Below are 15,692 nucleotides of genomic sequence, written 5' to 3'. Positions count from 1 at the left end.
ATTTGTCATTTTCATAGATACTACCACACAGCTCTCTTGATAACTTGAACCAGTTTACATTTTCTCCCTTGAGCCTGTTCCCGTAGCCTCGCACTAACAGTGCGCTAATAATCTGATACTTGCCAATCTGATAACTGAAACATGGTACTCGTAATTTGCGTTTTTCTTATTATGAATAAGGTTTAGCATATTTTCTGAAGCCAACAGTTAAAAAATCAAAAAGCAAAGGACAAACAACTCCTTCTGAGCCCTTTCTAGCCCAGTCGACTCAGGACTCAGGGCCTGGTCACCAACACCACGCGAGATGCCGGGCGTGGCCGGAGCTGGACTGGGTGGCCGCGGAGCCCTCGGTTCCCCCCAATCCCCTCCCAGCCGCGGAGCCCCGCCCCGAGTCCGCCTCTGGCGGGCCTGGGCGGAGCACGTGGCCCAGTGGGAGGTGCTGCGCTGCCTGATTTATTCCCGTCCAAGAGAAGGAGTGAGAACCGGCGGGTCTGAACAGCCCAAGGGCCGGGTCTCGGGCCCGCATCTCCACACCATGCCGTGTCCCCGTCTGCTGGCCGCGCTCTGCGGCGCGCTCCTCTGCGCCTCGGGACTCTTCGCCTTCTCCGGTGAGTCGATCGCACCGCCCTCTCGCTCTCGCCCCTCCTCTCCGCGCCGCTCGGAAGTTCGCCGCCGCGCCCTCCCTCTACTTCCACTGTTTACAAACTTGGTCAAAGAGCCGGCGCCTAGCGGAGGGGCGACCTCTCCGGCTGCGCCCGGGAGGGAGGCGGGGATGCTCTCGGCCTCTCCTGCTGTCTCCGCGCCGGAGGGCTTTTGGCCGGTGATAGAGGCTTGAGCGCTGGGCGGGGACTCGGGACACTGGGTGACAGCCCAGCCTCCCCCAGGGATATGGCTTACACAGAACAAAGGAATCCGCTGTGTTGGGCCTCTCTTTTCCCATCTGTAAAATGAGGCCATTGAACTGTGTATGACTCGCGCCCTCCTTCCACCAGGAAGTTTCTAGGACTTTTGTATTGATAAGTCTTCTCCAGCCAACTTTCCCTGGTAACTCCCTTCCCAGCCCTGGCGGCTGGTCAGTTCACTGGAATTTTATCCTCTGTTTAAAAGTAGGTGTCTGGTCAGATAAGCGAAGGGCTGGGGAGTCGGTGGAATGGAAGGGCCTCCAGCTGGGACCCAAGAGGGGGCAAGGAGCCTGGGGAGGGACTTGGAAAAGGGCTCCCTCCTGAGGTGGCGGCTCCTGACTACCCCCCTCCCCCTGCGGCCTTGGGCTGCTGCTTTATCTTCCTTGGTCCTCCTCCCCCCGCCTAGGACGCATCCTGCTGGCAGCTGGGCCTCCAGCAGGGTGGTCATGGGGATGCCCTATTCGCTTCACAGTGGGCTGAGGAAAGGGTGCCCACGGGGTTGGGGGGAGATGACAAAGACTCTTCAGGCACCCCCTCCATCATTTTCTCATAGAAATAGGATTGGCTGAAGTAAGTTGGGCGGGGGTGGGTCCCAGATGAACCCTGGCTCTGCCATCCGGTGCCAGTCTGACCCCCAGGCCAGGAGTGGAAGCCTAAGGCCACTCCAAGCTCCCCCGAGACATGGAGAGCTGGCTGGGTCTTAAAAGTCCCTTGCCACTCCTCTCTGGCCCCAGAGCTTGAGCCCTGGCAAAATGTCCCTGGGGAAATCTCCCAAAGAGGGTAGGACCCTGAAATCCCAAAGGCGGTTTTGTGGAGGGTGACCTGGCTTTGTGGGAAGGGGGAAGTACCACAGCTGCAGTGTGCAGGTGAGTCAGGCAAGGGCCTGCCAGGTAGGGGAGACCTTTCCCTTTCCCGTTTTCCCACTCACCTGCTTTGCCCTGGAGCAGTACAGGGAGAGGGCACTTTGGGAGGGGGAGAGAGGGGAGCTGGACCTTGCCTGGTCCAGGGGAGCCCAGGGCTCTGGCCATTCTCAAGCCTCTGCCGTGGCAGTGCCCGCCGCCTGTCAGGTCAGGGAGGGGATTAACCTGCTATTTAAAGCCAATGACTAATAGCTCATTGGGAGCCGCCTTAAGCTCCTGAGGCCCACGCTGAGGTGGAACTCTCAGGCCTCCCTCACTCATTAACAGTGTCCCCTTCTCTGGAGCCCCGGCCCAGGTCTCTGGGGCTTTGGGATCTCAGGAGGGCCTCCAGCCTGGGATGACTTGACTCTGCAGGGAGGAGAAAAGATGTCTCATGTTTTACCCCAAATGACGGGTTTGGGTGTGGGGTCTGAGGCAGCCCTTCTGGGATGCTAAGGTCAGCTAGAAGGTGCTCCGCAGGCCTGGCTGACCTAGTGGGCTGAAGTTCACTCGAGTCAAGGGATTGGGTACAGGCTAACAGTGCACATCTGTCAGCCAGGCCCCCAGCCAGAAGCTGTGATGTCCTGTCTAGCCCTCTTCCCACCTCTAGTCGTTGTCCAGTTTTTCTCAAATCTGTCCTTCTTCCTCACCCCTTCGCCTGACTTCCTGTCTTACCAGGAGGCCTGTGACAGCCTCCTTGATGCTCTCCTGGTTTCCTACCGCACCTGCTCCCGGCATAGTTCCACACAGAGCCAGAGGGATCTTTGTGTAGCTACAAGATGCCTCCCCACCCTGGGCAGCGCATCCACATCTCTGCAGATGGCCTTTGCTTGACATTCTCCATCCCCAACTAAGAAATGGCTTCCCCACTCCCACCTCATGCTTGAGAATCTCTGATTTTTTTTTCCTGGTGGACAATGGTGGGGAGACTAAAGGAAGGTTAAGAGCCCTTGTTCTGCAGGATGAAAAGTCTAAACTTGTTATTCTTCAGTCCCTACCAGTCTCCCTTTTCAGCGATGTCTTAGTGTTCTCCAGCATACCATGTCCTCTGTGCTTCTGCTTTTCTGAAGAAAGTTCTTTCCTCATTCCCCAGCCCGACAACCTCCCAGTCTGACTTTTTTTTTTTTTTTTTTTTTTTTTTTTGGCCATGCCACAGGGCATGTGGGATCTTAGTTCCCTGACCAGAGATCGAACCTGTGCCTCCTGCATTGGAAGCACAGAGTCTTAACCACTGGATGGGAAGTCCCTCCCTCTCTGACTTTTAAACTAGCTCAAATGTCCCCACCTCTGAAACTTCCTGCTCCCTGGCAGAAACCATCCTCCGCTGGCCCCTCATGCAGGCTTCTGTCAGAGCTCATGGTCCCTCTTCATTACATCGTGACTTGTCTGCCTCTTTCCTCTGGCTTCTTGAGGCCTAGACTGCATTTGATTTCTCTGTCTCAGGGGCCCAGGATGTACATGGTAGTTGGCCCCCCAGATATTTACTCAGTGAACGACTTGTTCCTGACTCAGAACTGTCATTGCAGGTGACTTCTGTGACTCCAGCCAGTGCCTGAATGGTGGGACCTGCTTGTTGGACCAGGACAGAAAACCCCCCTTCCACTGCCTCTGCCCTGAAGGCTTCACGGGCCTCATATGCAACGAGACTGAGAGAGGTACCCGCCCTGGGCCATACCTGCCGCTTCCCACTGGCTCCCAGTTGCAGCCCAGGCTGCTGGGCTGAGCTCCTCCCGAAGTGGACACTGGTCCCCAGCACCCCTCCTGTTGCCCGCCAGCTTTTCCCTGGAAGCTCCCAGGCCACTTGGAAAGCTGGGTGCTTCCTTCACTTGGGCTGACTCACCTACCCGTGACCCTTCTTGGCTCCAGGCTGGCCCAGGCCCCATCGGGCAGATTGGGAAGGGGGAGGGACCAGATGGTTGGGGGAGGCGGGCAGTGGGCCGAGTTTGGGTGGAGGGTCCTTTTGGGCTTGGCCCATCTGCTGCTGCCTGTCCCCAGCTCCTTCCTGATCACCTGCCCGTCTCACCTGCCTCCCTCTCCCCAGGTCCCTGTTTCCCAAATCCCTGCCACAATGATGCTGAATGCCAGGTGATTGACGACTTCCACCGAGGGGATGTCTTCACCCATTACATCTGCAAGTGCCCTCATGGCTACACAGGCATCCACTGTGAGATCGGTGAGTATCTGGGGGTGCCTGTTCCAGGGGGCAGACCCTGAGCCACAGTCCTGGCAGCCCAGGCAGTGTGCTGGCCTTATTCCTGCGTCAGGGTGCACTGAGGCAGGGGACAGAGCCTCAGTTAGGCTGGGGTGGTGTGGGGGGGAGGGGCGGGGGACCCTGTTGTCCCTCCCCAGGCTTCTTCCTGCCTGGCCCTCTCTCCTGGGACTGCAGGCCAGGCCTGATGTCCCTGCAGGGAAGTGAGGGTTGGTGGTAACCCCAGAGGTCGTGGGAGTGTTATTTTCTGTCACCATGAGCCAGACACACAGCATTAGGGTAAAGTCTTGGCATTTTTCTACCAAGAGGGGAAAACCAACAGATTCTTAATCTTTTGGGGCCCAGGAGGTTAGTTAATAAGGTTTGAGCCTCAGGATCTGACACTTCTGGCCCAGGTTTGACCTCTGGCTTCATCACAGAGCTCTGGGAAGAGGGAGAGGCCTGGGCAGGCTGGGTCATCCCCTCACGGTCAGGCGCTCAGAGGCCCTGCGTGTGCAGAGGGGCTGACCCGCCTGGCCTGCTTGGTCATCCACGCGGCCGCAGAACGGCGCTGGGCGGGTACCCGGCAGACCTGGTCAGCGTTGTCTGTGCACGCCGTCTCCCTCCTGGCCTGGCTGGGGTCCCTCCCACAAACCAGGACTCTTCCTCACCTGCCGTGGGGTGGGTGAGGCCATGTCTAGGCGCAGGGGTAGGGGAAGTAGGGGTGGCAGTGCCAGACGTCTGCAGTCCGGTGGGTCTGTCACTGAGCACTGCGGGCAGGGGGCAGGAGGTCCTGCTGTAGGCAGATGTGGGGCTGGGCTCCAGGAGGAGGAGGGAGGGCAGGGCCAGCCCTGTGGGAGCCGGCTCCTGGGGGAGAGCAGATGAAGTGCCTGTGATGCCCTTCATCTTAGAGGAGACAGCCCCGAGGGCCTGGGCCCTGGGCCCTGGGCTGAGGCCGATGTGTCTGAGATACTGGGTGGAGGAATGCGGGGGGGCGGGGTCACCAAAGCCGATGGAGCCCTGGGTGGGGCCAGGTGGGCCCACTAAGTACCGTGCTGGGAGCCCAGGTAACCCTGGGTGTGCCTGAGTGGGGATTACTCATCTAGCCTCCTTCTGCTTCTCGGCCTGGGGTCTGTCCCAGGCTGGATATGGCAGCACCTGGGGCAGAAGGCAGGTGGCGACCACAAAGCTGGAGGAACACTCCCAGAGAGACCTTTGCAGCCCCTCCTTATCTGTTACATGGTGTGTTTCCTTGGAGCCCACCAGGACCCCAGGCCCAAAGAATGCACGCTTGGGGCCCTCTGGGTGTGGGCATGGGGGCTGTGAGGACAGAGCAGAGCAGACCTGGGTTCAGGTCTCTGCTCAGCCAGTGGCCGGCTCTGATCTCGGTGTATGGCCTCCCTTGTGCCTCACTCTCCCTGCGAGAATGTCAGACACCGAGCTCGGCGTGAGCCTGGGGTGTTGGAATATGAGTGGATCTGTCCCGGGTTCTCTGCTAGGGAGCTGAGCCCCAGGCACACAGGCTCGGCCCCCAAGGACCACATCGCTTGGCCAGGGGCAGCTTCCCAGATGGCTGGGTCAGGACCAGTAGCTAGAAGGGGCAAAGGGTATGAGGGCAAACAGAATGGCACTCACACCCCATCCAGAAAACTCCTGCCAGTGGGATTCTAGAAAACTCCAGGCAGATGTGCTTCTTGCTTTACGTGTAGTACGAGTACTGTTCACTGCTGTCTGAGGCGTCGCTTCTTCCGAAGCCATCCTCCTGGGGGAGCCAGGGACCGGGCTGGGTGTGGCGGTCCTCCTGATGGGGTGGGGGCATGAAGGAAGAGGAGGCCACGCTGCTATTCGCTCAGCAGCCCACCACCCCCCTCGAATAATTGCTGCTCCATATCCTGTAAAAACGAGACCACCTCCTGCAGCCTGGTGGGGGACACCAGCTGCCAGTCATGGCAGTACCATGAGTGCCCGCCTGCCCTAGAACCTTCTGGCAGCCCAGGGTCCCAATCCCCAGTGACTCTGCCCGGCCCCTCTCTTCCTCACTGTGCACCTTGTCTTGGTACCTCCTCCTTGGCCCTCATTGTCCCTTCATGGTCTCTGCTCTGGGTCCCTGGCAGAGGCCACAATGTCTTGTTCTTGTGTCCTCTGGGCCCCGCCTGCTCGGGTGGCCCTCTGACTGCCCCCTCCCCCCTCAGTCTGCACCTCGCCGCTGGGCATGGAGACGGGCGCTATTGCCGACTCCCAGATCTCCGCCTCGTCCATGCACTTGGGTTTCATGGGTTTGCAGCGCTGGGCCCCGTATCTGGCCCGCCTGCACCTCACGGGCATTGTCAACGCGTGGACATCCAGCAACTACGACAGAAGCCCCTGGATCCAGGTATGGAAGGGACGGCTCAGGGGTGCGTAGAGTGATGGGAATGGAGAAGGTGGGATGAGTGCGCTTGCATTTGGGGGTCACCACGGGAGGGTTCATAACTGGGGTCCAGGTAGCATGGTAGCAGGTTCCCACGGGTGAAGTATCTTTAAGTAGAGGGCAGCTCTGGGGGGCCTGGAGTGCGTGGGCAGGATGAGGGGGAGTGAACACTAGGCTGTAGAGGGGCTCTTTGCACTGTACGAGGCCTCTGGAAGCTTGTCCCTGTGTGCTTCCCTGAGCACTGGGCCCAAAGCCTGGAGAGGGCCAGATGAGAAAGCCGCCCTTATTTGTCCTGCTTGGGTTGTTCTCCTTCTGGGCTGGGGCAGTGATGGGGGTGAAAAGAACCTGGGAGATAGGGGTTCTGTCCTTCCTGTCCTGGTCCAGGTGAACCTGATGCGGAAGATGCAGGTGACGGGCGTGGTGACGCAGGGTGCTAGCCGCGCAGGCAGTGCCGAGTATCTGAAGACTTTCAAGGTGGCCTACAGCACCAATGGGCGCAAGTTCCAGTTCATCCAGGGTGCAGGGGAGTCAGGAGATAAGGTGAGGTTTGTTGTGAGCCCTAAAGAAGGGCTGTGGTCAGCAACCCCTGGGGCCCCAGCGCTGTTTGAGGGCCCCCAGTGAGGTGAGGGTGCCCTGGGTGATTGGCCATGAGGTGGGTTTTCAGGTGTATCTTGGTTTGAAGAATTTGGGAAACCCAGATTGTGCCCGTGCTCTGTGGTTAAAAGTAATAGCCCCACTTTATAGATAAGAATAGTGAGACTCAAAAAGGTTCAGTGACTTGTTGAGGGTGGCAGTAGTGGTGGATATGGGATGCATTCAGAGCCGTCAGGGATACCGTGTACAGTCATACAGGTTGTATACTGCTCAAGGGTGTCATTACTAAGTCAGCACCATTCACGTCATGTTTGTGTACTTCCATCTGTGGGAAAATTGTTATAAAAAAGTCTTTTGAGAAAGGAGTACCTTTTCCTAATTTGCACAGAGGCACCCTATAGATCATAGGTGGCCCTGTGCGAAAGACAGGGGTTTATGCCCAGGCCCCATGGTGACCAAGGAAGATCTGAAAAGGGGAATCTGTGTTGAGGGCTGTGAGGTGGCCAGAGGAAGGGCTGAGCCCCTCCTGGCTCTGCTAAGCCCACCTCTGCCTCCAGGCCCAAAGAGGAAGGGGAGACCACCCCAGGAAGTGGGACTGCCCACACTGACCCACTCCTCCAATCTGCCTCTTCCCTCCTAGATATTTATGGGTAATGTGGACAACAACGGCCTGAAGGTCAACCTGTTTGAAACCCCTCTGGAGGTGCAGTATGTGAGACTGGTGCCCGTGATCTGCCACCGGGGCTGCACCCTTCGCTTTGAGCTCCTCGGCTGTGAGTTGAATGGTGAGTGCTGGAGGCTCTGTAATCCTCGGAGATGGCTTTCCCTGCCCCCTCGTTTCTCAGCCAAGCTGAGCAGAGTAGGGTGGCAGCAAGGCCCAGGAACCTGGGCTGTCACAGGAGATGGCCACAAGAGGGATCACCTGGCCATCAGCAGTCCTGCCCAGGTGTTTGCTCTTTGCTGGTTGGTAGAGGAAAAAAGACACCACTTCAATTTTCAAAATATTTTCACTTACTCTGATTGGTTCCTTGAGCTTCTAGAACATGTAGCGTTAGTTCTGTTTTGCAGATGTCAGTTCCACGAGGGCAAGGAGTTTGTTTTGTTCACTGCTACATTCCCAATGCCTAGAACAGAGCTTGGCTCATAGGCACTCAGTAAATATTGATGGATGAGTGAGTGAATGAATGAATGAGGAAAATGAGGCCCAGATAAATTGTTTATTAGGGACACACAGCTGGTAGGTATTAAAAGTTGGTCTGAATCCCTGGGCTTCTGACACCTACCCATCCACTGTTTCTTCCCCCAAACCTGTAGCCTGCATTCAAGAGAAACATGGGGACTTCTAGGGTCATAGGGCTGGAGATGGTGCTTTTTTTAAAGATTTTTTTTGATGAGGACAATTTTTAAAGTTTTTATTGATTTTGTTACAATATTGCTTCTGTTTTATGTTTTGGTTTTTTGGCTGAGAAGCATATGGGATCTTAGCTCCCTGACCAAGGATTGAACCTGCACCCCCTGCATTGGAAGATGAAGTCTTAACCACTGGACCTCCAGGGAAGTCCCCTGGGGATGGTGATTCTTGTTGCTCTTTCTGGAGAGATTCTCAGATGGAGGGATGGGGGACCAGAAGGGGATAGGTTTCTGCCGAGTCATAAAAAATCTCACCACTGGAGAGATCAGGGTGCAGAGGTTGGGCTGAGGGCCTTGTCTCTGCCCAGCTCAGCCCAGCCCTTGCCTTCTCTGAGGTCTGGATATTTCCCTCTTTTTGCAGCCACAGTGCCACCTGCTGGCCACCGGCAGAACTGTAGGGCTCACTAGGCAGAGCTGCAGAGCAGAGGTGGCTCTCTGTCTTTCTCGTCTTAACCCAAGACCCACCCTCTGCTCCCCCTTCCACCCTCTGTGGCACCTCTTTCTGTTATCCCGTTTTAGTTACTGCCCAATACCACTCAGAGCTCAGTTCAGTGACTGTCTGGGTTTAGTCTTTTTTTAAAGTATGAACTTGAGCCAGCATATTCTTGCTCCCAGGGTCACTGCTTTTTGAGCCTAATTGTTCTTTTTTTAAAATATTTATTTATTTAGGCTGCGCCAGGTCTTAGTTGTGGCATGTGGGATCCTTAGTTGCAGCATGCATGTGGGATCTAGTTCCCCGACCAGGGATCGAATCCAGGCCCCCTGCATGGGGAGCGTGGAGTCTTAACCACTGGACCACCAGGGAAGTCCCCCAAGCCTAACTCTTTTAAGTGGGGAGTTAAAGACTTTGCCTTTTGCTAAAAGGAAATTCAGGCAATTGGTAAAGGACATAGAGAGTTCTGGGGCCCCCCCACCCTGGGCTCCTCTCCCTGGAGTCCCTCACTACTCACTGTCATAGTCTGAAGCCTTTGGCTAATTGCCGGCCTAGGCCTGTCACAGCCAGTTACCTCCAAGGCCAAGAGAGGGTGAGTCTGGCGAGCTGAGGAAGTGAAGTTTTTCTGTCTGCTTCCCTCAAGGACTGGACCATCTCCTTTCCCTTGTAGGCATTCCAGTCACCTGGAGAGAGTGTTGGTGTGTGCCTGTGTGCACATGTGTGGGGCTGAGGTCTGGGCATTTCTGGGCATGGCCTGCACCAGGATTCCTCTTCACCAGCAGGCAAGGTGTCCTTGGTGAATTGATTAGTTATTTAACTCCGTAGACATTTATTAAGATATTTATTAAGCTCTTTCTGAGTGCCTGGCTCTAGGGAGCAATATAGGTGAGATCCCTGACCTCATGGAAATTGCATTCTAACGAGGGAGGCTGATGTGAGACAAGGAGCAAATAAAAGAAAGGTCAGATAGCAGCAAGAACTATGAAGGAAACATTAGAGGGAGATGTGATGAGGGTGACTTGGGGTGAAGAGAGGGAGCGGCATGGGGACTGCTGTGTTGGGATGGCGTTTGAGTAGAGGCTTGAATGATGGAGATCAAGCCATGTGAAGAACTTGGAAAGGGCATCCCAGGCAAGGAATTGACACATGCGAAGGCCCTGGATAGAAGGGAGGCCAATGGAGCTGGAGCCTAGAGAATGAGGGGTAGCTTGGTGGGTGATGAGGCTGGAGAGGTGGGCAGAGATGGACCAGGCAGGGGCCACGTAGACCATTTTAAGGATTCAGGTTTTTATCCTGAGAACAAGGGGCAGCCATTGTGGAGGGAGTGCTAATAGGACACGATTAGAGTTGGGTCTAGAAGAGATCCCTGAGGCTGTATAGGGAGAATGGGGGCAGAGGGCCATTGTGAGTGAGGGAAGAGACATGGGGGAAGATAAGGTGGCTTGGATCAGGGTGGTGGAGTCAATGGATTGGGGAGATTAGAGCCTTCTACTAAAGTGAGCTCCATGGACCAGCAGGATGAGCATCACCTGGGAGCTTGTAGAAATGCAAACTCCCAGCCCCACCCTTGACTTTCTGAGACAGAATCCTCATATTAACAAGGTCCCCAGGTGATCTTTGAGAAGCACTGCTCTGGTACCTCATTTTATAGATGGGGAGTCTGAGGACCAGAGAGGGGAGGGACTTCCCAGGGTCACGTAGCGAGTGGTGAAGCTGAGAGTCCTGCTCTCGGCTTGGTGCCCTGCCAGTGCATTTTATGTGGAAGGCTGTCTGACATGCTTTAAGTGATGGGGGCATGAACTGCTGGAAGCAGATGATCTGTAGAAGGGGCCACCGTGGGCAAATGATGCCTCGGCGTCCTCTGCAGAGTGCTCCAGCCTTGGGCAGGTCTCATGGCCCTCCAGGTCTGGAGCCGTGGGATGAGCCACCTCCCAGCCCAGCAGCCTCTCTTTGTGGGAGCAGGGTGGAGGTTACCTGGTGCACCACCGTCACGAGGAGATGGTACGATTGGTCGGCACCAGCACACTCTGGAGGCAAATGTCTTTAGTGGCAAGGGAGCGGGCGTGTGGGGAGACAGTGAGGTAAAGCACTGGGTACCATAGTCAGCTCCCAGATGGAGCCATGACTTTCCAAGCCCACTCTCCCACTCCTGATTTTGCAAAGGGACAGGCAGTTGTGCAGTGGTGATTCTGCCACGTGTGAGACACGCCCATCGTTCTTTTGGGAGTTTTATCTCCTGCCTGTTCCCAACTGTTCTGGCCGCCTGCAGGTGCAGAACAGCCCGGCACATTCCTGAGTGTTTGGAGCAGGCCTGAGTGAAACCAAGGCCAGCTTCTCAGGTAACCCTCCCAGGCCTCTCTGACAGCATGCCAGGTAGTGAGTGTGTGAAGGCCCTCTGGGAGGGGCTGTGGGGCAGGGATACAGGGTTGTTCCCCCAGGAATTCTGACTTTTCGGCTTCCACCTGCTAGAGAGCAGGAATATTGTCCTGCTCGTAGCTGGGTCACCACCAGGCAGGCCTTCACGGCTCTGGGTGGGTGCAGGAATGGTGGAGATAGTGTCACAGTGTGACATGGTGATTAGGAGTGTGTGTGTGTGTGTGTGTGTGTGTGTGTGTGTGTGTGTGAGACTTGGGCACAATGCTTAATGTCTCTCAGCCTCAGTTTTCTCATCTGTGGAATGGGGTTACTAATATCCTCTTCGTTCCGGTTTTTGTGTGGTAGATTAAATGACTAAGTCAGCACTGAGTCAGTGAGATGGTTGTTATTAGCACTCTTGACGGTTATCCCATGACTCAGCGGTGTGAATAGCAGCTGTACTGTAGGAGTGACAGAGGAAGTGCTGTGAGTCCAGAGGAGGGAGAAGTCCCACCCAAGTGAGGTGGTCAGGGCAGGCTTCTTGGAGGAGGTGTCCCATGAGTCAGGCCTTGAAACAGGGTGGAGGTTGTGGATCAGGGCCTGCTGTGGTGCAGAGGGAGAAGAGCGGTGGGTGATCTGTGCAGAGCAAGTGAGGGGCGCGGGGTGGGAGCTGAGCTGAGGAGTGGGTGGGGCTGTCAGTAAGCAAATAGAACAGTTGGCCCTAAAAGGTGGAAGGATCTTCCTCTGTTGTCCAAGAGGATGCCAGAGGTCGGTCAGGAGCCACAGAGTTCTTTCCCCTTCACCACCTCACACTCACACCCCTGGGAGGCTGTGGACCCCAGATCTTGGTGACAGCACCCCCCTTGTTGGCAGGATGCGCCGAACCCCTAGGCCTGAAGGACAACACCATCCCCAACAAGCAGATCACAGCCTCCAGCTTCTACAAAACCTGGGGCCTCAGTGCCTTTAGCTGGTATCCCTCCTATGCGCGGCTGGATAATCAGGGCAAGTTCAACGCCTGGACCGCCCGGACCAACAGTGCCTCTGAGTGGCTGCAGGTGGGTCAGGCTCCCCCTGGGGTGCAGGGCTGGAGTAGACTGGCGTTGGGTGGGTTTGGGTGGGGCTGTTGGATCTATGACCCTGGCCCAACCCAGGCTTCTGCTCCCCGAGAGGGAGTTTCTGCACGGCCTTTTTTGTGCTCGCTTTGCTCCTTCCTCTCATATCCCCACCTTTCTCCTGATTCTGTAACTCCAGAGGAGGGGATGGTGGGGGAGCTCAGTGCTGCTTCCACCAAGGCCACCAGCCCCAGGTGGTGAGTGTGTGTGTGTGTGTGTGTGTAGGGGTAGGGCCACCTCCATTGGCTGCCACAAGGTGATAAGGCTGAGCCCACGTACAGCAGGGCAGGATGGAGGAGGGACACCTCAGGATTTCTTTGCCTGCACTCAGAGGATGCTCTCTAACTTGCTGTCTGAGAACACACCATGTGACAGCCCTTGGATTTCATTGAAATTGGGAAGCACAGGAGAGTCATGGAAAACCAGAGCATCCACTCATTTTATAGATGAGGAAACTGGGTCCCGGCAGGGTGAGGATTTGCCTGGGGCTCACCCGCTTGTTGGCAGTGAGTTGGGTTTGCAGCCTGGGTCTTGGCACTGCCTGCCCAGGGGCAGCTGGCAGGCTCCCTGGGATGGGCAGGGAACTGGGGGGCAGGAGGGGCATCTCTAGGCCCCAACAAGCACATTAGCCTGTGGGGCTGGGTTCCGTGAGGAGCTGCCTGCCTTTGGAGTCCCACAGGACCAATGTCAGGCTGTGGACAGCCCTGCAGGGGCTTCAGGAGGAGTTCATGTCCCCATAGGCTATGGCCTCCCCTGTCCCTGTTCCTATCCTATGAGGGGTTGGCAGTGAGTTGGCTGGAGCCCAGGCTCTGAAATCTGAGCTTCATTGCAGCAAAGTGCTTAACAGTGTCTGACAAAGTAGGTGGCATTATTTATGCCCATTTTATAGATGGAAAACTGAGGCTCTACCAAGTGAAGTAGTTTTACCAAAACTAGATTGTATGCCCCAGTGTGTCTGCCTTTTCCCACCTTACTGGAGATGGTCCAAGCAAAGAAGATGGGGTGGATTTTTTTTTCCTGTAGATTGACCTGGGCTCTCAGAAGCGAGTGACTGGCATCATCACCCAGGGGGCCCGAGACTTTGGCCACATCCAATATGTGGCAGCCTACAAGGTGGCCTATGGTGACGATGGTGTGAACTGGACTGAGTACAGGGACCAGGGGGCCGTGGAAAGCAAGGTGAGTGTGTGTCTAGCTGTCCTTCCCTCCCCACTCCAGGGGTGCCCTGTGAATGGGATCCGGGGCCCTGAGGGGAGGAAGGCTGGCTCTGGGGCCCTCCTGACCCCCTCTCTGTTTCTAGATCTTCCCTGGCAACATGGACAATAATTCCCACAAGAAGAACATGTTTGAGGCGCCTTTCCTGGCTCGTTTTGTGCGCATCCTGCCTGTGGCCTGGCACAACCGCATCACCCTTCGCGTGGAGCTGCTGGGCTGTTAGTGGTAGGCCCGGCTGCAGTGACTGCAAGGGCCGAGGGGGCACCTGCCCCTTTCCTGGTTCTCCTGGCCTTCTGGGGACCTGCTGCCTTTTCCACCTGCCCTCCTGATTGTAGCTGCCCTGGGGGCGGGGGTTTCAGTCGTCTCTCCCTCCCTCCCTCCCCCCCGCCACGTGCCCCTGGTGCCTATCCCTCATGCCATCCCATTTTCTTAGGCACGGTGGGAGTTGAGTGGGTCTGGGATGGACAGGGAAGGGCGAAGTAGGGCACGTGGGTCTTCCGTAGCGCCTCTCCCACACCCTCCATTCCCAAGGCCCTGGAGGAATAGGCCCTGAGGCCCCAAGCTGGAGAGTGCTGGTCTCCTGCCCCTCAGCCCTGGGGCATGATACTGCCACTCTGCAGCTGCCACCTAGCCCCCCGACACTTCTCCCTCGTCTCCCTGGAGACCCCTCTTGACCCTCCTCCTGAAGCTTAGAGAGAGACAGAGGCGGGTGGGGTGGGTCTGTGGAGAGATGGGGGAGGAGGTGGCTGGGCCTGGGTGACCCTCTGTGCTGGTCCTTCACCCCTGAGTACACAGGCAGCTTCCAAAATATATTTATATCACCCCCTGAACTCTCGCTGTGGTTCATCATTGCTCCGTCAAAATGGGCTTTGACTTGGGCTGGTGTCCCCACCCTGAGTCCTCTCCGAGGCCCAGCATTCTTGTGTCACCTGCCCGACTATAGAGAGGGAGGAGACTACTGGGGGGGGGGGTCCCACTGGAGGGGCCAGGACTCTTCCCCTCAATTCTCCTCCTCCAGACCCGTGCAGCCCCAGGGCCATCGCTGCTGCCAGGTGAGTGCCCGGGGCGGGGCCCGTGCAGAGGCTGTCTTCACACATGCCTTTGCTCCCTTCCCACGCCAGGAAGACAGGCAGAGGCTGCTGGTTTTCCCCTGCGGCAATTGCCATTTTCTCTGCAACTGGAGCGGTGGGCTGGAGAAACTATTAGAAACTCAGTGAACCTGGGCTGCTTTCAGAGCTGTAGGAGCCCCAGGGCGGGGTGCAGTGTGGAATGGGAGGGGCCAGGGCTCTGCCAAGTGGGCGGGGCGTTCCTGGCCCAGCGCCCTGGTTCCCGAGAGGCCACTGGCAACTCCACTCCAGGGCTGGGAGGAGAGCTCCAGGGGTACCCCTCTCCTCCCACCCCCTCACACCATGCAGGGGCCATTAGGAGGTGGCCAGTGGGAGGCAGTGCAGGCCAGTGATCTGGAAGTGGGGCTTGCAGAAAAAAGAGGGACTGACTAGCTGGGAAGGGGCATATGAAACTACCCTAGTATTCAACGCCTTGGGACACAAGATGGATTTTCCAGAACAGACTTTGGGAGCCATGCCTTCGTACACATAGGCACCTCTAGGCAGCAGATCTGGCCATGTGGCTGCCAAAGGGAGGGTGTGGCTTTGTTGGAAGTTCATCAGAGAAATTAGTCTGGAAGTGGCTCCCCCCCAAGAGCTCCTGTTGCCAGGGCTTCTTGGCTGGGCAGGGATGGAATAAAAGGCCCAGGCTGTGGTCTCTGAATGAAATGGGTTTGTGGGGCTCCCCACCCCTGGGGGTCTATTGGCTCACTCCTTCCGGTTTCAGAGCTCTCCTCTGTGGAGCTGCATGGGTTGGGTTTGAAGTCAGTCTTTCTGGGTGGTTGCTGGCTTTAGGTCTCCCTCCTGGGAGCATTTCCTACCACCCAACTTGTTCAGGCCTCTCCTGGGGACTTAGCAGACGGTGGGAGAAACAGCTTTTTCCCTGCATCTCTGCTCTTGGATGCCTCCCCAGTAAGTAACTGCAGCTCGGGCCTTGTTAGAATGCAGGAGTCCCACTTGCAGAAGGGGAAACCAAGTGTCACTCCCATCTGTCAATTTGTCTTTCTTTGTGGCGTTGAATGTTTTCTGTGGGCCAGTCTCACTGGCTGGTTGGCTGGGTGGGCT

The 15,692-nt window shown here is 56.6% G+C and overlaps 1 protein-coding gene across 1 annotated transcript; it reads left to right on the top strand.

Moving 5' to 3' along the window:
• The first annotated feature begins 410 nt into the window (after window positions 1–410).
• On the top strand, window positions 411–14,351 carry MFGE8 (milk fat globule EGF and factor V/VIII domain containing). Its single transcript, XM_060097354.1, has 9 exons — window positions 411–608; window positions 3,328–3,456; window positions 3,843–3,974; window positions 6,182–6,363; window positions 6,784–6,939; window positions 7,634–7,778; window positions 12,065–12,249; window positions 13,330–13,485; window positions 13,607–14,351. Exons 1-9 carry the CDS (start codon window positions 536–538, stop codon window positions 13,742–13,744), a joined length of 1,296 nt encoding a protein of 431 aa, XP_059953337.1. The 5' UTR covers window positions 411–535; the 3' UTR covers window positions 13,745–14,351.
• The last annotated feature ends 1,341 nt before the right edge of the window (window positions 14,352–15,692 follow it).

This window comes from Mesoplodon densirostris, chromosome 4, assembly GCF_025265405.1.
Source record: "Mesoplodon densirostris isolate mMesDen1 chromosome 4, mMesDen1 primary haplotype, whole genome shotgun sequence".
NCBI classification, from domain to species: domain Eukaryota; kingdom Metazoa; phylum Chordata; class Mammalia; order Artiodactyla; family Ziphiidae; genus Mesoplodon; species Mesoplodon densirostris.
This window is presented reverse-complemented; position numbering and strand designations above follow the sequence as displayed.

Excerpts from the sequence above, each read along its gene's own strand:
- MFGE8 (XM_060097354.1), top strand. The coding sequence starts at position 536 with ATGCCGTGTCCCCGTCTGCTGGCCGCGCTCTGCGGCGCGCTCCTCTGC. Across the intron at positions 6,940-7,633 it reads CAGGGGAGTCAGGAGATAAG|ATATTTATGGGTAATGTGGA; the intron begins GTGAGGTTTGTT and ends CTTCCCTCCTAG. Across the intron at positions 13,486-13,606 it reads AGGGGGCCGTGGAAAGCAAG|ATCTTCCCTGGCAACATGGA; the intron begins GTGAGTGTGTGT and ends CTCTGTTTCTAG.